At 34.7% G+C, this 25,944-nt stretch overlaps 1 protein-coding gene across 1 annotated transcript in view; it reads left to right on the top strand.

Annotated features, from left to right (window-relative positions):
• CFAP54 (cilia and flagella associated protein 54) overlaps window positions 1-25,944 on the top strand; it is a 252,362-nt gene that overhangs the window by 106,248 nt on the left and 120,170 nt on the right. The window contains exons 29-39 of the mRNA XM_019732067.3: window positions 1,802-1,891; window positions 2,572-2,698; window positions 5,832-5,946; window positions 6,311-6,408; window positions 11,156-11,386; window positions 13,904-14,046; window positions 15,799-15,980; window positions 17,692-17,919; window positions 19,538-19,761; window positions 19,865-20,000; window positions 23,804-23,912. Of these exons, the coding sequence (XP_019587626.3) occupies window positions 1,802-1,891; window positions 2,572-2,698; window positions 5,832-5,946; window positions 6,311-6,408; window positions 11,156-11,386; window positions 13,904-14,046; window positions 15,799-15,980; window positions 17,692-17,919; window positions 19,538-19,761; window positions 19,865-20,000; window positions 23,804-23,912 (1,683 nt within the window). The remainder of the gene's footprint in view (window positions 1-1,801; window positions 1,892-2,571; window positions 2,699-5,831; window positions 5,947-6,310; window positions 6,409-11,155; window positions 11,387-13,903; window positions 14,047-15,798; window positions 15,981-17,691; window positions 17,920-19,537; window positions 19,762-19,864; window positions 20,001-23,803; window positions 23,913-25,944) is intronic.

The raw sequence follows: 25,944 nt of genomic DNA, 5'->3' as shown, positions 1-25,944 counted from the left end.
TTTTTAAAAACAAGAAAATATTTTGTTAAAAGCATTAAGAGGAGATTAGCATTAGGTAAACCCTTTAAGGTTTACACAGTGCTTTTATATGGTGTCATTAATTTTAACAATACTCTGTTAATAAGGGATTGCTAACTCTTTTTACAGGTGTGACTCATAAAGAGTAAATAAATTATTTAGGATTACGTAGCTGGCTTTGAGCCTAAATCTTCTGATTCTAAAACAGGGTTTCTCAACCTTGACGCTATTGCCAATTTGGGCCAGATAATTCTTTGTTGTAGGGGATTGTCCTAGGCATTGGGGATGTTGAACAGCATCCCTAGTCTCTACCCAGAGATTCATAGCACACCATTTCCCCAGCTCTGACATCCAACTGGGAAGCAAATATGTTGGGGAGGGAGGGCGCAAAATTGAGAGTCACTGCTCTAAAGGCAAAAATGTAACTGAGAAATAAAGGGACAGCATAAGGGGCTGATGCCTGAGTGATCTGAACCACCACCTACTCACATGACAGATTAGTTTAATTTCAGGTCATTGTGCTGTGTAGTAATTTCATAATGGACCAATATGTTAGCACAATGATTGGAATTTTGGAGTTTGCAGTTTGGAAATTTGCTTAAGAAATTGATTTAGTTTCTGGTGATGGTAAATATTAACACATTTTTAAAAAGCAAGTACATCAGACCTTCTAGACGAACAAGAGAGTACCTAAATTTCTGTTATGTAGGAGGCTCCACTTTTGGCCCCTAGGTCTTTCGGGAACTGACTATACTTGTAGAATTTTGTGTCCCTCCCGATCTCACATCTCATACTATGTGTCTCGGTTATATCGGGGTGGTTGTAATGTTTTGGAATTCCCTGACTTGGCTCTCTCACTGTTTTTCGTCATGCTCCATGTCTGTTTCAAGCTGAATTTATGAATTGAACCCAATGCTCTAGTAGTCATATAACCATATTAATATATTAATATATGAATATATGAATATTCATATATCCATAAACACAGTTTTGGGAAACTATGTAATTGTCTGGTTACTTATAAAAAATATAATTCCTTAAAATGTAGAGTACCCTAGAAATATGAATTATTTGTTTTCATATTATCCAAAAAAAACCTCACATTTTACTAAGAAGCACAATGTAATGTTACAAGTTTTACTAACTGAATAGTACATTCAGTAACAAAACAGTAATAAAAATAATAGTTTTATGCTTTGTGCTTCCTGTGTGCCAGAAACTGCTTTTAGTGTTTTATATATATTAGAAATCATATAATCCTTACATAAAAACTATATGAAGAAGGTATTATTATTATCCTCATTTTAAAGACCAAGAAACTGAGGCACAGAGAAACTGACTGACTTCCCAAGGTCTCATAACTAAAAAGTGTCAGGGTTAGAATCTGAACCTAGGAAGTCTGGCTCCAGTGGCTGTGTTGTTCATTATTCTATGTTTTACTATCTTTTAAAAATAATTTAAAAAAATGGAATTAATGTAATTGGTAGGTTTATGAGTCTGGGATTTCCTGATACATGACAGCTGCTGAATAAGAGAGACTCATGCCTTGGAAACTCTTCACTTATTTGGTAGTACATTTATTGGCTTTTAGGGGGAAAAATGAAAGAGAAACAATTGAGATTATTGGGTTTTTTAATCTCCAAAATATAATTGATATTTTTAAGGCACATAATTCAGAAAGAATACTTGGGTATTTTATTATTTTTTCATCCCCTCCAAAGAATTTTCATATTTGGTTATTGATGTTAAACAGAACTTACAACTTATATTTTTTTAACCTTAGATACTACAACTGAGCTCTCAGGAACAGAAGACCCTATATTTCTTTACCCTATAGTTTTAAATTGGTCAGTCAAAGTTGCTGTGAAAGAAGGTGGGTGACCTAAACGTATGTATGCTGTTCACTCAACGTACTTTAAAGATCATTTATTCTGTGGATTCTGCTGTTGTTTTCTCCTTAAAAACCTATTTTCTACTTAAAAACCTGAAGATTTTGTGTTCTTACCCATTTAGAATAATGCAGACTCTTGATTGACAAGTAATGAAAGAGACCTAAACAGGTATCTGATTTAAAGTCTGGAAAGACAGAACCTTGAGGGTGGCTTATTTTGGTAGTAAAAGATGTTATTATGAAGCTTACAAAAACTAGGGAATTGAAAACTGTGTTAGTGATCTTTAAGTTCAGCTATGAAGAAATAGCAGCATGATTACTTAACTCAGGGTGAAACATAATAAAAATTAGGGTAACTAGTTATTCTGATAATTATCAGCAGTTTTTCCCAACTAGTCATACATTAGAGACAACTTATTGGAAATATTTCTCAACACTAAGTTATTTGGAAAATAATAGAAATATAGACTGTAAAGGATTATTTGATTTTAGAAAAACGATGGTTCTCACCACATTTACTCCTATGTAGTTTTTAAAAGTGAGAAATCTAAAAAGCAGGTTAATAAACTTGCCTGTTGGAACAAAATGACTATTAGCAATAGTAACCTCTCAGCACCAATAACTAAATGTATTGATAACTATACACTTCCTTGTTTTCACAGTTATGAAATTTAAGCAGAAGCCTAGATTCCTGGAATTTTTTACGCAAGTTATGCTAAAATGTATGCATGATGAAAAATTTCACCTTATGGTGGAGATAACAAATCCTGTCTATGACTTCTTGAAAAGGTACTTGTAATATCTGTTTTATTAGTATTACGAATCACAGCTTTAAAAAATGAATAATGTTGTCACTTAATGATACAAAGGGTGGATGCAAAAGAGGGTAAGATATAGGCAGTTAAAACAGCCACCTGGGAGATAATGAGGATTTATATCTATCTGCGTAAATAAATGACTAAACATAAAAATATTTATACAACTGCACTAAGGAGTAAGACTAGAGCACATTCATATTTCTAGCAGGAAATAAAGTATGCCTTTTTGCTGTTGAGTCAAAATGGATAATAACGTCTCTTAGCCATCACCTCCTCATGCATAGGTTTCTGGGTCCAGTTTCTGTCATTTACCATGCTTTTCTAATTCCTCTACGTTAGCAAGCAGAGCAATTCTTTGGGGTTCCATTTGCATATATGAATGGAGAGTTCCTCAAATAGAAGTAGTAAAACTTAAAGCTGTTCCTCTTGTTCTGTAAGCCTGGATGATTTTCTTTGTCCCCAAAGAAAATTATAGTGTTTCATGCTAGTTATGAGAGATGCCAAATGAACCCAACTTTTGTTCTAACAACTGGGTTTTACTTTCACCACTAGGCCTAGATCTATCTCATTTTAGTAATAGGAAACACCAATAACATGAGGTCCATTTTAAAAATGACAGCAGAAGCAAAATATTATTATAAAAATACACAGGCAAATAGTCTTCCTAAAATATGCACTTCATTTATTAGAACAAAAGCTTGGAATATATGTATTTCATTTTTCGAAAGATGAAAGAGGAAATTGCTTTTATTAAATGAGGCAGGCCGTAGTAATAAGAGAATTGGTCAGAATTAGAAAGTTCCATTAAGTAAAAAAAAAAAAAAAAGCCAAAATTAGATGTTTAGAAGCTGTAAATAATGTTCTCGATCCCAGAGAAAATTAGAAGACACTATCAGTATGCAATGAAATTTGGAGGGCTGACGGTGGAGATCCAATCTAAGCAAAATAGATATTCTAAAAGAGGAAAACTCTTTCTGAATAAGAGTAAGTGGCTTAGAAGCATTGACCAGTGGTATAATAAAAGTTCTGAGGTTGGAGATTGAGCAGTATAACTGAGTTCAAACCAAGGTAATGATTTCAATTTTCCAGGCTGAGCACCTGTTTTAGGATGATGACCTTCTCCAAGTCAGGGAATACAAAGGAGGTGCAGATGCCGCACCTTGATTTCTACTTTGATAGAAATATCTGTTTTCTTTTGTGTTCATATGCTTAACATATTTTTACACAAAGAAATTTTCTCATGCTGCAACAAATATGCAGCTGTATTTTCTTCCAACTTTATGATTTTATGGTGTATGTTTAATGTTTTAATCCATATGGAATTTATTTTGATATGGGGGATTTAGATGAAACTTTAGGGTTTATTTTTCACTAAAAATTTTACCAGTTGTCCTGGTAACATTTAAAGTATGGACTTTTTGTTACTTTTTTTCAATTTTTATTTTTTTAAGTAATTTTTCATTATTTCAATTATAGTTGACATACAGTATTATATTAGTTTCAGGTGTACAACATAGCGATTAGACATTTATATAACTTATGAAGTGATCACCCTGATAAATCTAGTACCCATCTGACACCATATATAGTAATTACAATATTATTGACTATGTTCCTTATGCTATACTTTACATCCCTATGATTATGTTTTTAAAGATTTTTTTTATTAATATATAGTTAACATACAATATTATATTAGTTTCAGGTATACACCATAGTTATTCAACATTTGTATACCTGAAGAAATGATCACCATGATAAGTCCAGCAACCATCTGACACCATACCACGCTATCACAATATTATTGACTATATTCCCCATACTGTACATTACAGTCCCATGACTTATTTGTTTTTATACCTGGAAATTTGGACTGCTTATTCCCTTTCACCTTCTCCACCTTTTAAAAAAAATTAATTACAGTTGACATTCAGTATTATATTTATTTCAGGTGTACAGCATAGTGGTTAGACATTTATATAATTTAAGAAGTGATCCCTCTGACTAGTCTAGTGCCCACTGGCACTATACATAGTTATTACCATATTATTGTTTATATTCCCTATGCCTTACTTTATATCCCCATGACTTTTCTACCAATAAACTACCAATTTGTACTTCTAAATCCCTTCACCTTTTTCGCCCTGTCCCCAACCCCCTCCCATCTATCACCTCGATAAATCTAGTACCCATCTGACACCATACATATTATACCTCGTTAACTGGGAGATTCTTGGAATTGCTGCAGCTGGGCTGGAGTCCCAACCAACCACAGGATCCAAGATCATGATCATTAAACTGGAAGCGAGAGGCCAAACCAACAGTGGGACCAAGATGAATGTGGAACCCCAATTGCTGGAACCAGCTATCCAGACTCACCCAGTCATTTTCTTAGCCTTGTGTTGATGTGACCCTAAATTTTATTCAAGTTTTGGATTCTGATTATCATGTTATAGTAGAGTTTTGCTGTACCCAGCAAGTACTTACCAAAAGAAATATAAATTTTAGGAAAGGTATAAAATTCAGAGAAAATAAGTGGTAAGTGTCAATAGAGGTGGAATAATGAGAGACTTTATAGTATTTGGATAGTGGGCCACATTACCACAGGGGTTCATGACAGATTAAAAAAACAAGGTTAAGAATCCCTACAGGTGATTGGGGGAAGGGAGAAAGTTTAGTAGTCATCTAAAGTGCTTAGCTTTTGTTGGTATCTAGAATAGTGGCACATGATGGAACCAAAGAGAGACTCTGTTGGAAGCAAGGTAGCTTGTTTAGGGTCAAGTCACCCTTACGTAGTTATCGTCTCAGTTTTACAGGGAAGTGTTTATTTTTGGTCCAATTCTATTTTTGGTCCAATTCTATTTTTCCTACCTCACACATCAGCTCTAATAAAATTTTATGGTACGATTTACATTTTGCTCTTTTGAGAGGCCAGCTATTCCTTGATGACCAGGAAAATGTCAGTCTAATTTATGTGTGATACACAAACAATTTTGGATCTTCTTGCATAATTTCAGTGACAACCTTCATTAAATTTCACTACTTTGGGTTAGTTTTGCAAATTCTTGGAGATCCTTTTACTGACTTTTATCTTTTTGTATTAGGAGAAATGAGTCCCTACTTGGAATGAAGAAACTGAAATATAAGGACAATATTTTCTGTAAAAAGTTGACTAAACCTGTGAAGAAGTTCAGAGCTGTAGTAATGGAGATTGGAAGAGTAAGTTTCATATGAGTTTTGAATTTTAAGTTAATGAAATGAAGAGATTCATGTATCTAGAGATGATTGCATCTCTGCATTATAATTTATTATAATATAAAACAGAAGGGAATACCAACAAGCATAATTTTATAATTATGCAATACATTATAATTCTTAAGTTATCATATGGATATTTTTATAATCATATTTTTTTGTCCGCAGGGGTACTATTGTTACTTTTGATAATAATTTTAATTGAGGGGCATAAAGAAACCACTGTATGTTAATGTCAAGAGATAAGCATTAGAGTATGAGTAAATTATAATATTGTGTTCAGAGTTTAATTGTAGACTGTAACATTTTTGTTTTCTCCTATTTTAAGACTGCAGAAATACAAAGAAAAAATGTTAAAAAAATGGAAACACTAAGAGAATTTTTTTCCAGAAATCCATGTATTTCTGAAATGATGGAACATGAAAGGTATTAATTATTTGATTAATTTTAAAAACTTTTACCTGAAGATTACTATATGTTGGGCATTATTTTGGGCACTAGTTAACTAGACAGATAAGATCACTGCCCTGAGGGAGCTTACATACTAATGAAAGAAGCACAGTAAACAAGTAAATATACACATAAGACAATTTACAATGTTCATAAATTTTATAAAATAAGTAAACATGATGATATGCTAGAGTAATTACCCTGGGGTGGAGGTAGCGGCTGCAGTAGTTTAGGTAGGATGGTCAGGAAACCAAATTGGTAACTTACTTTTAATTATTGGTGGACCTAATGTTCTTATTCATAAAACTTAAACCATAAACTTATCATGGTAAAATGTTTAACTTCTATTTTTGTGAGTATGCATTTGTGATTCCTGTACACTGTTTACATATATATGTGTATATATATATATATATATGTATATATGTATATGTATATATGTATATATATGTGTGTGTGTATATATATATATATATATATATATTAGGTTCATTATGTAATATCTTTCTTTACGTGGTTAGTGATTTTGATCTTAATTTGCAACATATAGATATTAACAGAACCATTCTCTTTTTGTTTACATTTGGCTACTGTCTGTTTGAGTAGTCCTTTACTTTTAAAATTTATATTATGACATATTTTAGACGGGTATAGAAAATAATATAACAAATGAACATGTGTATATTGAATATGTAGCTTATAATATAAAACATTTGAAATACAGTTGAAATTCTCATCATCCCTCTTGCAATGTATTTTCATCCCCCTTATCCCAGAAGTAATTTATCATGCTTATAAGTGACTTTATATTTAAATTGATATATCTGTATACCCCTAAATAATGTATTTTACTGTTTTTTAAAATTTGCTTTGCCAATTTGTTCTTTTTCCTCACGCTTGTAAGATTTCTTTCACGTTGATAATAAATAAGTCTAGTTATGCATTTCACTTCTGTATAGTATTCCATTGTATGAATCAATGACCTTTATTTAGTCTCCTGCAAATGGACACTTTAATTGTTTTCAATTTTTCATTATTGCAAGCAGTACTACAGAGGACATTCTTGTATATATCTCTATATGCACATGTGAGAGTTTCTGGTATAAATACATAGGAGTGCAGCTCCTAAGATGTGAACATATTTACTTTTTATATCCATTACTGGTTATTACTAAGCTGTTCCTAAATTTTCATCAGTGGTGTGTCAATTTTTCATTATTCAACATCTTCACCAACACTTGATACTATTGTCAAATTTTCAAATATTTGTGAAACTATGAGTTGCGAAGTTTTATCTCATTGTTATTTTAATTTTTATTTCTTTGATTATTGATGAGGTTAGGCATCTTTTCATCTTTTCAATAGACCCTAGGGCTTTTCTATTTGCAGGACTGCTTGTTTAGATCCTTGCACATTTAGAAACTTTTATTTTCTCATTTATTTTTAGAAGTTTGTATGCTAATGCTTTTCCCAGTTTGTGGTTCATCTATTTACAGTTTAAAGGTTTTTTTTTAAATTAGAAGTTGTAATTGTTAATGGAGTCAAATGTAACAATATTTCCTTTTACTGTTTTTGAAATTCTTCTCTAACCTAAGGTAGTAAAGGTATTTTCTAAGTGATTTAAAATTTTTGATTTTCACATTTAGGAATTTCATCCAGCTGTAATTTATTTTCATGAATGGTGAGAGGAAGAGTCCCCCTTCCCCTCTCTTTTAGTCTCTTTGTAGTAACCCAGTGGCTAGTCCCATTTATTGAGTAGCCTATTCTGTGATCACTGTCACTTTTGTCATTAAATTTTCTTATACGTAGTTTTAAGACCTCTTTTCTGTGCCGTTAGTCTATTTATCTATATCAATATCACACCATCATAATTATTATAGCTTTAAATTAAGTCTTGTCTGATAGAACAAGTCTCTCTAGTATGTTGCTTTCCATCATTTGTCTTAACTCCTGGGTATTCTTCCACAAAATACGAGGTCAGACAATTAAGTTCATGAACTCATCCTAGAAAAAGTGCTACATACCTCATTGCTGAATATCACTATAGTCACACTTGAAGTTCTCCCCTTGGGAAGCTATAGTCCACCCTTCAAAGCAATTTTGGAACTCTTTTTCTGGAATGACCATCAGAGCTGTCATCGTATTACCCTCAATGTCCTGAATGTTATCAAAATGTCTTCCTTTCAACATTTCCTTTATCTTAGGGTAAAGAAAGAAGTCATTGGGGGCCAAATCAGGTGAGTAGGGAGGTGTTCCAATACAATTATTTGTGTACTGGCTAAAGACTCCCTCACAGACAGTGCCGTGTGAGCTGGTGCATTGTCATGATGCAAGAGCCAGGAATTGCTGGTGAAAAGTTCAGGTCGCCTAACTTTTTCACGCAGCCTCTTCAGCACTTCCAAATAGTAAACTTAGTTAACTGTTTGTCCAGTTGGTACAAATTCATAATGAATAATCCCTCTGATATCAAAAAAGTTTAGCAACATCATTGCAACAAGTTCGTAAATTTAATTCTTTGACCTTGTAGTTTGGAATAGCTTGTCAAGTAACACAGAAAACTTGTGCTTTTGATAGAGATAGAATGGAATATATAGATTCGTTTGGGAAGATTTTTTTTAAAAATAATATTGAGTCTTTCAATTAGTAGACAGACCACATACTTAGGCCTTATTTAATGCTTTTAAATACATTTTTATGATATTCTCCATAAAGATGTTATACACCTTTTGTTAGTTACATCAAATAAATGCTTTTTTGTGTTAGTATAAATAGTATTTTAAAATTACATTTTAAATGCTTCTGTTCTTTTGAATAGGAATATAATTGACTTATAAACAACTTGATAGTCTATACAACTTGATAATTTATTCATAGATGCAGATTTTCTGTGTGGACAGTCATATTGTGAGGAGATAATGAAAGTTTCGCTTATTTCTTTCTAATGCTCAAGTCTTTTATTTCCTTTTCTTGTCTAGCCTACAGGTTATATTATGCTTATATTATGAAGTTTAATCTTGAATAGTGTTTGCAATTGTGGGCATCCTTGTTCTAACACTCATTTTTAAAAACCTTTTATTTTTAGATTATTGTACATTCATATGCAGTTATAAGAATAATTCAAAGAGAGCCTATATAGCCTACACCCAGTTTCTCCTAATGTTACCTATGTAACTATAGAACAATAGCACAGAAAATTGACATTGATACAATCCACTGACCTTATTCGGACTAAGCAATTTTGCATGTACACACATGTGTGTATGTATTTAATTTTCTGCCATTTTATCACATTTGTAGATTTGTGTGACCTTCACCATGGTCAAGATACAGAACAGTTCTATCACAAAGATCTGCCCCCCAACCCCTATGCTACCCTTTTTATAGCTATAGCCACCTCCCTTCCTATCCCCCTGCTAACCTCTGGCAACCACTGATTTGTTCTCCATCTCTATAATTTTGTCATTTCAAGAATGTTATTAAAATGGAATCATTCAGTATGTAACTTTCTAAGATTGGCTTTTTCTTTCCACTCAGCATAATTCCTTTGAGATCCACCCACGTTGTATGAATAACTAGTTCACTTATTATTGCTTAGTAGTATTCTGTGGTACGGATGACCCACGATTTGTTTAACCATTCACCCCACTGAAGGACATTTGGATTGTTTCCAGTTATGACTATTAGAAATAATGATAATATGAACATTCACGTACAGGTTTTTTTGTGGACTTAAGTGTTCCTTTCTCTGCGATAAAATGCCCAAGAGTGTAATTGCTAGGTTGTACAGAAGCGTATATTTAATTTTGTAAGAAATCCCATACTCTTTTCCAGAGTGGCTATACCTTTTTATATTCCCACCAGCAATGAATAAGTAACCCAGTTTCCCCTCATGCTTGCCAGTGTTTAGTGTTATACCTGTATTTAAAAAAAAATTTTAGTCAAGAAAATAAGTGTTAGTGATACTCATGGCTTAAATATGCTTTTCTCTAATGGCTGATAGTAAAGAACATCAGGTAGAATGGCACTGACCAGTGGGACAGCAACATTGCCAATAGTCAAAAAAAGTGATGAAAGTATTTTGAAGAGATAAAGTCATGCCATATAAACAACTATGTAAAGATAAAATTAGTTAGACTACTTTGAGATTTTGATAGGAATTATTTTAAACAAACTGAATATATATTATGCTTAGAATCTGAACTATTAGCTAAATTTTGAAATATTAGATTTTTCAGAGTGTATTGAATATGGATTTATGAAATTATTTCACCTATCATTGACTAATATTTTATTTCCTTCTACAGTCTAGCTGATGTTAGAAAACATTTTGCTCCATTCTTCCTTAAAGAATTGTACAGAGAGATGATTTTCTTGTTAATTTTTGAAGTTAGTTGATGAATGTGAACAGTTACATTACAATTTAGTTGTCTAATCTCAGTGGCCTTTTGGTTATGGAAAAGAAAAGCTCTGTTTGGTTTGAGTTCAGGACAAAAACATCTGAGGGAACTGGTGGCAATACATAGTGACTTTGTCCCTAGTGTTTATTCTTGTGCCTTCTTTATTGCCCCATTTTCACTTTTTCAACATAAGTGGTAACTAAGCCAGAAATATTTGCATAAGGACAGTCAAGTAACTTCTTGATAGATTATGTACAAATTGGAATCATTCCTCTTTAAATATCTGAAAGTTTGTGTAATTTCAAAACTTCTTTCTCCCTTGGCAGAAATAAGAGAATTGATGTTAGAAAAGTAGCATACCGATTCTTGGTGGATAACGTGAATCCTCTAATATTTAAGTATGTTCAGAAAAAGAGGTTTCATCAAATGTGTCTTGAAGAGATGCCCTGGAAGGCTCAGATGAATCTGTATCTGGCAAGCGCACACTTCAACTTGCTTTTAATAAAGCTAGCAGACCGGACGAAGATGAAATTTTGCACTTCACATACAGTGGTCAGGTATTACGCATTATCAATGAATAATACTTTTCAAGTCTCATGAAGGTAGATTATATTTGTATGTTCTGGGCTCCAGTGTCGATAATAGCTTAAAGAGGTTTACAGAATGCTTCTGTCTTTTCTGGCCATTGACGTATTTCTTATTTTCTTATCTTAGAATCTTTCCCAAACAAGTGATGAAATTAAGCGCTTATGAAGTACCAATTTGCATACATTTTGACTATATTTCTCAATATTGTATCAGTGAAAGGAGAAAATATAATTTTCAGAGAAATTTATTATTAATTGTACAATAACTATCAATATTAGTAGGCATTAGGCAAATCTCTATTTTTTTTAGAGCTGTTTTAAGCCTCTAAAACATACATTTTAAGCCTCTATAAACAGATAATTTTTTCTCATAAAAATGTAAACTTTTTATTAATTCAAAAGACATTTTTGAGCTCTCTTGAGTGTCTTTGGCTAACGTGTTATGGGAGATAAACATGGAAGATAAATACATAAATAGATTACTATATAGCCAATAAAAAGGTCATAGAGAATCTTTCATTCAAAAATACTTGTTGAGTAGCTGTTAGACACAAGGTACTGAGATAGGTACAGTGGACATACAAAGATGGAGAGGATATACAAGTTAGAGTCTGGTAGGTTAGATCACAAATGTTTATGAATAATTATAGATAATGGTAGAAGGTGAAATACTCATACAGTCTTCTCTGTTCCTGGGAAGGAAGCTTTACTTTAGTTGAGACTAACAGGAAAGGTTTCACGGGGAGGGGCGACTTGGCCTGGGTGTTGATAGATGTGCAAGATTTAGAAATGAACAGATATGGATATAGGCATTCCACGTAGGTGGAAGAACACGAGTAAGAGCCACGGAAGGAAACACAGATGAGAACCCAAATGGTCCAATCAGAATCTAGGGTATATGAACAGGAGTGGTGTGACGTAATTAGAAAAGTAGGTCAGTACCAGATCATGTAGAGTGTTAACTGTCTATTAAATCTGAACTTTATATACAGTGGGGATTATGAAGGGTTTTTGAGCAGTGCTATGATAAGAAATTTTACCACTTTACCAAATGGATTGAATAAAGGAAAGACTGGTGACAGGGGTATGAATTAAGAGAGTATTTATTTAAACAATCCAGTGATCAAATATGCATGTTGAGTCGACGATGAAGTTATTTCCAGTCTCTGTTTCTCCAGAATTTTGGTTAAAATCATTACCAGGCTGAACCTTTGCAAAAATGTCTCCAGATAGATTTCTTTCGTATGTGGGCTAGACCAGGTTTGCATTTAAGAATTAGTTAGAAAAAAGGTGTGAAAGGGATTAAGAAATACAAACTGTCAGTTATAAAAATAGTCACAGGGATGTAAAGTACAGCATAAGGAATATAGTCAATAATATTGTAATAACTATGTATGGTGTCAGAGGGGTACTACACTTACCAGGGTGATCACTTTGTAAGGAATATAAATGTCTAACACTATGTTGTACATGCTAATATAACAATAACTATCAATATTAGTAGGCATTAGGCAAATCTCTATTTTATTTAGAGCTGTTTTAAGCCTCTAAAACATACATTTTAAACCTCTATAAACACAGAATGTTTTTTCTCATAAAAATGTAAACTTTTTATTAATTCAAAAGACATTTTTGAGCTCTCTTGAGTGACTTTACATCAACTATAATTGAAAAATAAATTAAAAAACCACAAAGTGACACAATGAAAAAAAATAATGTAGACTTCATAAAGATCAAACATTTTCTGTTCTCAAAACAAAACAAAACAAAACAAAACAAAACAAAACAAAACAAAACAGATTGCCTGACCAGCCGGGAAGGCTTTGACAAAGTGACCTATTCATGAGGCCATGAGAGAGAAAATGGTTCAGGTCAGATGGGTTTCCTTACTGTCCTTTGGTAAGCACTGAGAAGTCTTCTCCGAGCTTCCAATCATACATGGCCATTCATGATTACTTGGCAGCACAATAGTTAGACAGTGATCAAATTTGTGGCAGGGTAACTTGGTGCTAAATTCAGTTTTATTGAATCTGTTAATATATACTCAGTATGCATGTATATTTATTTTTTGGTGGAAGATTATTTATTGCTCAGACCTTATTTAAAAAAAGAAATAAACATTTGTTATGGACACATTAGTATATATTGTAGGCACTGAGTTGTGTTTAAATCAGGTGGTTTTCAGTTGACATACATTATTGTTTTAGAGTTCTTAGAGTGACTATAGATCTTCCATTCTCATTTTCAAGATCCCTTTCAGTGAAATAGATATTGATGTTAAAATTTCTAAAAGCAAAATTACATTGCATAATTTTAAAATTTAATGGGAAATTGTTTGACTTTGGTTAAATGCACAAATATGTTATGATCCAAAATTTGGGAGCACTAATTCAAAAACATTTAAAAAATTAAAGTAGGCTGTATTTGACAGATTTAATTCAATTTTAATTATACTGTTTTTTAATGAGATTTGTTTCCCCCTTGCAGTTTCCGATCATGTGATCCTAATATGTTCTCACTATATAATTCAGGAACAGTATTACCAACAGGAAAATTGACTCTAGAAAACTATAAAGTCATGCTTGATTTCCTTCATACAGCTAAAAAAAGAAAGGCCAACTTACCATCAGGTAAAATAAGTAAATATTTTATATACTATCAAATTGTGTCTAGATTTTTATTCACTAATGCAACACACACACACACACACCCATAACAGACACACGGAGGTACATACCCCGTTTTCCAATGACCCAGGATTTAGTTGAGGTGTGATATTTTGTAGGAGATTCTTAACTGCTCTGCTTTTATATTTTCCTATTTTTATGGTAGTATCATATACTATATTTGAAAATATCTATATCGTATTCTGATCTAAAACAATTTGGTTGTTTCGCAAATAAAATGATCTTTTAAAAATATTAGTAGCCTCTAGTGGTCAAGATAGGTAAAACTTGCTATCAGCTGTTATGTTTTAGTGGAAGTAAATTCCAGAACAAATTCCACCAAACATACTGATGCAAGGAGGCATGAAAACAGTTGTATAGCTGTTCTACGTACTGATTTTGTACTCAGGGTAGTCTGCTCTTGCCTTATGATCTCCAGTTAGCATCTTCCCTGAAAGCTTACTTCAAGAAGAATGCAAGATGAATTTTGATGACAGGACAAATCAATATTGTCATGTTCTCAGGTGACGGGACTCTGGGAGGTGGAGAGATGCAGGCGAACAGGGCTCTCAATCAGCACTAATGACACTATTCCTGAACAGTCACCTATCTTGAATGCTGCATAGTTCACAAATAAAAACTTATTTCTAGTAGCTTTATGCTATTACAAACCCTCTTAGGTAGATTTTTAGTATTGGCATTTTAAGTACTGTGTAACTTACCTGCTAATCAGGATACTTCGTATACTGGTTAACTGCCTCAGGAGTGTTGATTCATATTTGGGGTACTGTATGTGCTTTCTAATTTCTTCTAGGGTATAGATTAAGTTTAACTGGTACCCACATGCTATACTGTGAATATTGAAGTATTCGAAAGTAAATTCCCTAGACATAGAAAGAGTCTGAGTTTTGTATGTAGAGTATAATATATAGCTTCTTGGGGTGTTTTGGTTTTTAAACTAGCTCCCTATCTAAGACCTTGCATGAAATGGGCAATAGGATATCCTGCTATTGAGACTTACTATTTAATGCAGGGTTCTGAGCGAAGGTTTGTGGCAGGAGAGAGCCTCCGTGTTTCTATATCACACCAGCAGGAGAATGAGTGGCCCGGGGGGCTGCATGCCTCACTCTTGGGGATGCTACTCACCTAGTGTCTGTGTCCTGGGAATGCCCTGTTTGGGGGGAAATTAAGGAACAGTGTGATCCTGTCATTGTTCCCTCCAAAAACATGACATTTCTACGTCTGCTTTGTTCCTTTGGCCCTCACCCTTGTCTGGAATGTTATTCTTCCTAGTTTTCCTGCCTAGCTAAGTCACACCTACCCTTTAAGACTTACTCTAAGTGCTTCCTTCTCTACAAACTTTTCCTGGGTCATTGTGTTCATGATAATCCTGTCCTTTCTCCAGACTTATATAGCAGTTGTTATCTTTTACTTTTTAAATTAAAGTTTATTGGAGTGACCATGGTTAGTAAAATTACATACGTTTCAAGTGTACAATTCTGTAATCCATCATCTATATATCACATTGTGTGTTCACCACCCAGAGTCAGTTCTCCTTCCTTCACCATATATTTGATCCCGTTCACCCTCATATACAACCCCCTCCTCCTTACCCTCTGATAAATCTGAATTACTCATCTGATACTTATCATCTACCATGCTTTCTGGAATTTAACTCTGTTTTCAATAACCTTATGCTTTATTTTTGTACCGTAGATGCTGAAGAATTTTTGGAATTTGTTAATTCCAAAACGAGTGACGAAAATGATTCCAAGACACAAACAGTTTATGACTCAGACTTTCAATCAGGTCTTAGTGCTAAAGAAAAGGATCAATCACCAAATTTGAGTCTCTTGGATCACTTTATAAAAATCTTTTTATATTGCAGGAGAGCAATGGTAAGGTGGTCCTTATTTGCTAATGTACCGTGTTTGCTTGAAAATAAGAACAGGTCTTATATTAAGGTTTGCTCCAAAAGACGCATTAGGGCTCATGTTCAGGGGATGTCATCCTGAAAAATCATGCTAGGGCTTATTTTCCGGTTAGGTCTTATTTTCAGGGAAACACGGTAGTAGAGACAAATCTCAGCCCATAAATTCAAGCATGATATATTGTATTTATTTGCTTACTCTCTATAATTTTACTTTCAATTTTGAAACTAAATTTGCCCGATTTTGTGTCAGTAATTTTTGAGGTTTGCCTGCCATGGTGCTGTGGTCTTAGACGTTGCCAGGTTGTCAGGGAGAGGGCTGAGCTCCGTTAGTCAGCAGTTACCCATCATCTGGAGCTGAGGTGGCCTTTGTCCCTGTCTACGTGTCTCCGTGGATATTCAGACAGCCCTTTGCTGCTTTCTTACCACACTTGGGGCATGGATTTTTCTGGTGACACCAGGGGTTCCCTTCTGGAGTTTTGCTTCCTCCTGGGATACCATAGATCCCTTCTTCCCTCTAGCACAGGGAAGATATTTCTAGATCATTGGAAGGAACTGCTTCTGCCCCTTGACCTTCTCCTTCTACAGGACACTTGTGTGTTCTCTCAAATGTTTTTCTCTCTTTTTCTTCTTAAATATTGTATGATAGATTTTTAAACTCAGAATTAGAATCATTAGCTACAATGAAATTTGTTTCCTTGTTCTTTTATCAGGGAGGGGAGATATACTTAATTCCTTTCAAGAGGTGAGAGGAAATCTACCCTTTCCAGATAGAAAGGAACACACTTAAGTTCCCATATTCTCTATGGAGTGGAGAGAGTAACTTTTTAAAAATGTAAAGTAAACCCACGTCATCCCCTTGACCATGACATTGCATCCTACTCTCCTTTCCACCAGCTTCAGGACCCTCTAGAAGGTCTGGGTCATGCTCACCTCTCAGAACTCATTTCCTCTTGCTTTTGTTCAGTCCACTCTCCCCTCTGTGATCTTGAAAGCACTAAGCTTGTTCCCGTCTCAGCCCTCAGGTTCACCCTCCATCCTTTGCACTTGCTGTTCCCTCAGCCTCAAATGCTGTCCCTCTCCCAGCAGCCCCATCCCCACCTTTACATAACTTATTCAACTCAACATTCAATAAGTTACCTCTTCAGAGAGGACTTCTCCCCTGATCACCCTGTCTAAAAGGATACATTCTCTCATTCTCATCATTTCTGCTTTTCTTTATAACACTTATGGTTCATAAAATTATATTTTTATTTATCTACTTATCTATTGTTAGTCTCCCCAATAAAGTGAAGCAACATGAGGGCAGACCTGGTTTTTCTTGCTCACTGGCACATTCCCAGAACCTAGAACAATAGGAGTGTTGGAGTCAGACCTGATGTGCAAATCTTAGCTCATCTCTTAGTAGATTCAGGACCTTGGGCAAGTTAGCTCCAGAGCTCCTTATCCGTAAATTGAATAGAATACCAGTGCATACTTACTTCATAGGCGTTATTGTTAGAATGAATTAAGATGATGCATGTAAAGGTCTTACCACAGTATCAAGCTCATTTAAGTGGCACATAAACGGTGTTAGTTGTTTTTATTATTGGCTTATAATATTTGCAGAGAGATGAAGTCATTCAGAGATCTGTAACTTTTGGAACTTTGGGGTCTTTTGAATGTTGTGTTTGTCATAGGTTCTTGCTCATCGTGGTGGCTATTGGACTCTGCTTCAGAACTGTTGTCGGGCCCTTTGGAACTTTACTCAGGAAATACAGATACTTCTCAAACAAGCACTGGATCAGTGTAAAATATTTCCTATTAGTCAGGATGGTTTCCTGTGTACCTCTGTTTTACCATTCTATTTGGGAGCAGAATTACTTATTGACATGTTAATAGAACTACAAAATACCAGTTCTATTAAGGTAAGGGTGTTGGGTAATTATTTTTATTATATTCAATTGACAAATGTCTTTTGTACCATGCAGCTTGGGATAAGTAGAAATTAATATTTTTCTTGAGTTCTTATTTGGTTTGTCTATATTCCATTTGCTTCTCATTATTATTTGCTTCACTATACCTAACTTACATTGATGTTAATTACAAATATCAGCCTGAAAATTCAAATTCTTACAGGGAACAGAAAGTAACATTGACTGAGCTCCAGCTTCTACATAAACTAACCTTAATGCATTTAATCCTTATAGCAATTTTTTGACAAAGAAACATACCCATAAGAAAGATATATATAGCTTGTTGATTGGTCTTTATTTCTTGCTTTATCTGTCCCTATTCTGTTACTCCAGATCTGGTAGAATTTGCTGCCATTTAAAATCTTCCACTGTGGTTCAAAGCTTGAAAATAAAATTGAAAAAAATGCAACCATGATAGATCCTAAACTTAGTGAAAATTAGTCAACACATAAACACATTGAGTCATGGGGTAATTTCCAGATGTAAAGCAGATGGCAACAATTGAGTAACTATCAAAAAAAGAGATAGCTAAAAAGCCAATACAGTGAGGCAGGATAAAAGGAAAGGGAACAAAAACATATGGGACAAATAGAAAACAAATAGCAAATAACAAATCTAACCAAATCACATTAATAAATATATTAAATATAAGTGGATTAAACGCCCTAATTAAAAGGCAGAGATTATCTGACATAATTAAAAAGAAAAACACCTACATTGGTCCATAAGAGATGTACTCTGAATATAAAGAAAAATAGAAAGTAAAACAGTGGCAAGAGATAATACCATAAAACAGTAAGCACAAAAAAGCTGGTGAGGCTATATTAATATTAGATAAAATAGCCTTCAAATCAAGAAACATTTTGAGAGATAAAGAGGGACATTTTATTATAAGAAGAGGCCCAGTTAATCAAGAATACATACTAATCATATGTATATGCACCTAATAACAGATTCAAAATACACTTTGGACATCCAAAACTTGGAACACAACATTACGTAGTAACTCTTTAACTGAGGTAAAAAGAGGATCTTCTAGAAGATTTCCTTCTCCATAGATTTGGCCTTTGCATTAGGGAATTGGACATATTATTCTACAAACTGATGAATGTGACCAATGTATTAGGGAATCTTAATTATTTATGTATACTAAAACTGATTCTTCCTGAAAACTTTGCCTTATTGGTTTAATATCTTCACTTAAATAGTGACTATGTTCGACTCTGTGCTAATATGGCAATGACTAGCCATATATGGCTATTTAAATTTCAGCTTATATTAATTGAAATTAAATTAAAAATCCAGTTACACTAGTCATACTTCAATAGCTCAGTATTCACATGTGCTTAGTGGCTACTATATTGAACAGCACAGATATAGCACATTTCCATCATCACAGAAGTTCTATTGGATAGCATTATCAAACTTTGATTTGCATAATACAAATATTTGAGCATTTTTCTATTCATTTTTTCCATATTATATTTTTATATATCACATTCAGTTTTCAGAAAAAATGTGTAGTAAAATCTGAAATTACGCAAATTTTTTTTCAATGTACCACTTGCAGATTATTGAAGAAAAAGGAGAATTCAGTGTTCCAAGTTGCTATGGAAATATTAAAAATGATAATGGTGGTTCTAGCCTTACTTTTGAGCATCCTTTGGATGATGTAAATGTGGTTGATTTGAAATGGATTCATGACTTTGTATTAAAATCTCTGGAGCTTTTATATCAAGTAGAAAAATGGGAAACACTAGTATCACTTGCCATTCAGTTCAATACAATTTCACAGTAAGTACTACTGTAAAGGGAATTAAAAGTTACAGGCTTCATTGAAAAAAAAAAAGTGTTTTAGCTAATGTTTACTTTTTAATGTATTCTTACCCCTGTCTAGTGAGCGGTATACAGAGCAAGTGACACCACTCCTGGTGTATGCACAACGCCAGCTTCTTCTAAGAATATCCAAGTTCAAGGGCCCAGACATTACCCAACAACCTTGTGTAAGATATGAGGCTGAATATAAAGAGAAGGTAAGCTTGACTCTATTATGCATAGTTGTGATTTCTTATTAATACACGTGTAAAATACGAAGATTTAGGATTGGGATAAACATTATTATCTTCATGTAGGTGTATATCATTCAAATCAACAAACATTATTGAGAGCCTGTTATGTGCCAATATTTTCCAGAAACAGGGTGAAATAAAGTAAGTCCATGTACACAAGAAATTTATCACGGCTGATTTATCCATTAGGCACAGTGAGGACAGTGTCTAGAGTCATAATGCTTTTAAGCGTCCACTAAATGTTTTCATTCTTTTTAAAATTAGAAAACAGCAACTTTTATGTCAAAGTTTTGATTTTAATATTACTATATTTATAGTATTTATACCAATGCAATCATAAAATATAATTTTTAATATATATATTTAATTTTTATTAAACTTATTGGGGTGACATTGGTTAGTACAATTATATAGGTTTCAAGTGTACAATTCTATAATACATCATTTGTATATCATGTTGTGTGTTCACCACTCAGAGTCAGTTCTCCTTCCATCACCATATATTTGAACTTTTAATATTTTTTTACGGAGGAGGAGTGGGCCCATGAAGGCAAAACTGCATAAGACCCACGAAAGTCATGGTTCAGCTTTTTTTTTTTTAATTAAAATTTATTGGGATGACAATTGTTAGGTGGTTCAGCTTTGAGGTAGAGGAAAGAGATAAGTAAATGCTCTCATTTGTTAACTTAATAAGTACATACTGGTTGCCTAATGTCAGAGCTATTGTATTTAGTTATACAGTCTGTCTGTATGCTGCCCCAAAGCCCCTGGCACACATAGGGGCTGAAATTCAGTCTCTGCCCACACACCAGTCTGCGTGCTCATGGTGTTACAGCTACCCAGCAAGGACTCCATTTTCTTCTTGTGACAAAGGTTGGCCTTGTGTATTCTTGCCTCCTGCATATTCTATGTAGAGAGAATACAGTCTGAGTTGTTGATTTTGGAATTTAATTTTGGCGGGGCGAAGGTATCGTCAGAAAAATAAACATATGAACATATATAAAAAGATTTATGATCATTAAACGTTCTCGGAAGAAAACAAAATAGGTGAATGGAATAGAGATAGGCTGGGGTGGGTGATGGAAACTTTAGCAAGCGTGATCAGAAAGGCCTCTTGGAGATGGTAACATTTGATGAGAAGGCACCAGCCAGTCATACAGTGAGATAGAGCATTCCAGCTTAAGGGGACAAGAAGGACAAAGGCCCTGAGATGGGGCAGAAAGAAGCCTGAATGGTGAGAGGAGTGTAACAGGCAAAAGGCAGGGGTTGGGGGCTGCTCCTCTGTGTTCTTTGCTGCGTATTCCTCTTCTCCCCAACGTCTTAACGTTAAATGTGTCCCAAGACTCTGTTCTTGGTCCTCCTGTCTTCTATGTGGACTTACTCTGACTTGGTGAGTTAATTTGGTCTTGGGTCTGAGCACCATCTTTATGATGATGACTATCAAAATTACATCTCCAGTGTAGACCTTTCTCCTGAACTCTGTGTCGACATAGCTAACTGCCTGTGTCAGTCAGGGTTCAATCAGAGAAGCTGAACTAATAAGATCTATCTATCTATCTATCTATCTATCTATCTATCTATCTATCTATCTATCTATCTATCATCTAACTATCTATCTACCTAGATTGATTACAAGGAATTGTCATATGTTATATGATTATGGAGGCTGGCTAAGCAAGTCCAAATCTTTAGGGTAGGTAGTCAGGATCATGATCAGGAAGGAACCCTACAGGCATGACCAGAAGCTGATCCACAGGCAGTCAGTGAGGGAGGATCCAGTGAGGGAAGAACAGTTTTCAATCTGGTTGCTGGTTGGAATTTGGAGTCTGGAGACGACCAGCACTGTCAAGGATTCACCTGATTATACCAGACCCACCTAAAATAATCTCCCAGGCTTAAAGTCAGTTTACTAGTGACTTTAATTAGTATCTACAGAATCCCTTCACAGCAGTACCTAGATTAGTGTTTGAATAACTGGGATGAGGTGTAGGATGCTATAAAATGGATGCTTCCCTCTAGTTTGTCCTCACAGTTTAGCCTAACCAAGTTGACTGATCAAAAAACCATCACACTGCCTAATCAACACCATCTCTTAGATATTTAACATAATTCTCAAATTTAGCACATCTCAAACAAACCTGTTCTGCCAAGTCTTCCTCACTTCAATTGATGACATCCCATCCTCCCGGCTGCTCAGGCCAGACCCCATGGAGACATCCCTGACTCCTCTCTTGTTTTCACACCCCACTTCAAATCGGTTGCCAAATTCCCTACCTTCAGTGTGCATTCAGAACCTGACTACTTCTCACTTCCTCCACCACTCCGGCTCTGATCCAAACCACCACTGTGTTTGCTTGGATTAATGCAATGACTGCCTAATTAGTCTTCCTGTTTCCAATTTCCATGAACCCCTGACTCAGAACCTATAGTCTGTTCTCAATACAGCCGGTAGAACAACCCTTTAGAAACCTAAGTTAGACCATGTCATTCCTCCATTTTAAACGCTATAGTGGCTTCCCATCTGATTCAGTTAAATCGTACCTCCTTATCATGGCCTTCATGCCCTACATAGCTTGTCCCCCTGTGATCGCCAGTAACTCATCGCCTATTATTCCCCTGAATGTTTCAACTGCTCTGTTCTTTAAGAGGTTCCCATCTCAAGGTCTTCGTGTTTGCTGTTCCCCTGCTTGGAATGCTCCTCGCCCCAAAACCCACATTGGTTTTCCCCTCACCTCTTTCTAGTCTTTGCTTAGTGTCACATTCTCTACAAGGACTTTTTTCATTACCCTATTTAAAATTTTGTGCCTGTTTGCTCTATTTCTATCACATGTATAACTCTTTAATATACTTTATAATGTACTTCTCTATTTTGTTTATTGTCTCTCTTCTTCCACTAGAATAAGTTCCATAAGAATAGGACTTTTTGTTTACTGTGTTCTTTGCCATATCATCCTTGAGTTTGAAGCTGTTCCTGGCATGTAATGGGTGTTCGATAAAGATTTGTTTAATGAAGCTGGAGAGGTGGAAAGGACTAGGTCAAGGAGGGCCTTATTAGTCTGTGGGAAGGAATTTGCATTTTATTAGACTGTGCTTAAATCTCATCATAGAAATACCTGCCGGGAACAATTAAAAGCAGCGTCTCCATCAGACTGGGGTTCAGGAAGGGCTGTATTTTGAGCAATAGGTTAGTTCAAGGAGTGGGAGTGGAACAATGAAGAGAAGAGGATCTTGGACATTTTAAAAGAATTTCCTTCTGTTTAAAAATGTTCCCTTTTCAGATATTTTACAATTTTAGGACTCAAGTATCAGTTAGAAAATACATTTTAAAAATACCAGAGGGGAAGTTCTGGAAAACTTTACCAGGGAAGTTTAAATTACATTAATTATGAGTAGGGTGGAAAAATCTGCCATTGGAAAAGCAGCCTACATTTTAAATACGTTTCAACTTACATAATGGAAGATATATTTAGACTAGTAAATTTATAGAATATCAGAAAATTATATTCTAATTGCTGTACGTAATTTGCCTAATGTTCCTCCAGCTGTGCTGTACAAAATATGAAAAATTATATAGCTACTTTTCCCCCCCAAAGTTCTCATGATTGAATGCTACTCTGGTAGCTTTTATTTGTAGCATCCTCTTGCATCTCTCGCTCTCATTCTCTCTCTCTCTAACTGAAAAATAAGATAAACATTTTAAGCATGCCAAATTTTTGGCTGTAAATACCTGACAAAGTTATGTTTGTTTTCATCTTTCTTTTTTTAAGATAACCTGCCGAAATTTTATTGGGAAGCAGCTGAAGATTAATCCTTCGGCCAACAAACTGACAGATACAGGAAACGACATAGATTTCCTAGGAAAGCTTATCTCTTCAGGTCAGAACCAATTTTAGCTTGACACTTTTTTAAAGCAAGGTTTGCTGTTGTGTTCTGCATGTCAAATCTTCCATAATTAAAATATTTACAAAATCTTTTTTGCAGGTTTGACTGGAAATAATCCATTTGATATTTACCATCTTGTGTTGCTATAAATGTCACCTAAGGGGAATTAAAACACATATTTTTATTAGTTTAATGTTTAAATTAAACAAGGGAAAGGAATGAAAAACAAGAAGGAGAAAGGAAATTGATGGGAAAAATAAAAATGGGAAAGACTGTTTTTCACTATTTTCCATGTTTTTATCTCACTTGGGAGCTCTTCAAATTGACCTTTTGCTATTTCCTTTGTTCTATCTTGATTCCCATAATAATTTCCATTTCCATAGATTGTTTTTCTATTGGCTTTACCATGGTTAAATTGTACATCTTTTAACTAGAGTACAGGAGCGGATTTGGGAATGCCATGACTCCTTTGCTTTTAGCTGATAAACCACCTTAGCATATTTTGGTAGTGTAGCATGTAAGAATGAGGGAGTAGAATAAGATGAAAATAGAAATAATGCCTTCTCTCAGCTGCACTTTTCATTTGTTTCTGTTTCTGGTATAAGAAAGAAATTCAAGTCTTCCCTTTATAGTGCTAGCATTCTTTCATTTATTTAACTATTGGTTTTATGTGTGTATGTGTGTATGTGTGTAGAATAGTTTCCCCTTATCCTCAGGTGATATGTACCGAGACCCCCTTCTGGATGCCTGAAAATGTGGATAGCACCAAACCCTATCTATTCTATTTTTTTCCCCTATACATACATACCTGTGATAAGCTTTAATTTGCAAATTAGGCACAGTAAGAGATTAACAACAACAACTAATAATAAAATAGAACAATTATAACAACATACTGTAAATAAGTTGTGTAAATGTGGTCTCTCTGTCTCTCTGATAACTGATCTGCTAACTGAGACTGCTACTGAGTGACTAATGAGCAAGTAGCGTATACAGCATGGAGACGCTGGGCAAAGGGATGAGTCATGTCCTGGCAAGAAGGAGCAGGATGGCGTGAGATTTCATCAGATGGCAAGCAATTGCAAACTTATGAATTGTTTATTCTGGAATTTTCCATTTAATGTTTTCGGATTGTGTTAACCGCGGGTAACCGAAATCTTAAAAAGCAAAACCGTAGATAAGGGGGGGAGACCTCCTGTAATCATTTACTTATTTATTGAGTCAGCCAGCCAGCTGTTCAGTCATTCAGCAAACATTTACTGAGTATCCACCATGTGTTAAGTATTGTACTAGGTACTTATACAAAGATGAATGAGACTAAAGATTTGTTATCTGGGAGTTTACAGCCCATTGAAGGAGACCAAAATCAGATATTACACTGTAAGTCCTCACTAACTTTGTTGTGATAGGTTCTTGGAAACTGACTTTAAGTGAAGCAATGTATAACAAAACCAGTTTACCAGAGGCTAATTGATATAAAAAAGAGTTACATTCCTATGGCATATTTTTAGTCACCAAACTTCTAAATAAAGATTCAAAACATTTCTAATAGTAAACGTTGAAATAAATGTGAGCTTTATATACATGTAAGAATGATTAGTAAAACCAATAAGATAATGATTTCCTCACCCGCCCCGTTCAGGTTCGTGGCTGGCCAAAGCCTCTCCCAGAACCTCAGGGTGCAATTTCAGGGCGCACTCACACAAGCACACTCGCTCAGACTGGGACAAGTTAGACTTGTCAACTCACCTAACGTGCACATCTTTGCGATGTGGGAGGAAGACAGAGTATCGGGAAAAAACTCATGCTGGCATGGGGAGAACAGGCAAGCTCCACACAGTGGCCTAGGCTGAGAATCGATTTTTTTTCTCATCAATATTATAACAAAATGACGTTATATGAAATGGCGTTATTTGAGGACCTGCTGTCATGTGGAGTGATTAGACCTGTAATATTATGACTACTGCTGCTGCTATAAACAATACAAGTTAACAGCTAGTACTACTTTTGAGAGGCTGCGTTTAAT

Source organism: Rhinolophus sinicus, chromosome 1, assembly GCF_057876585.1.
Source record: "Rhinolophus sinicus isolate RSI-liver-muscle chromosome 1, RSI-T2T, whole genome shotgun sequence".
Classification (NCBI taxonomy): Eukaryota; Metazoa; Chordata; class Mammalia; order Chiroptera; family Rhinolophidae; genus Rhinolophus; species Rhinolophus sinicus.
Note: the sequence above shows the minus strand (reverse complement) of the source record. Positions and strands in the feature narration are given on the sequence as shown.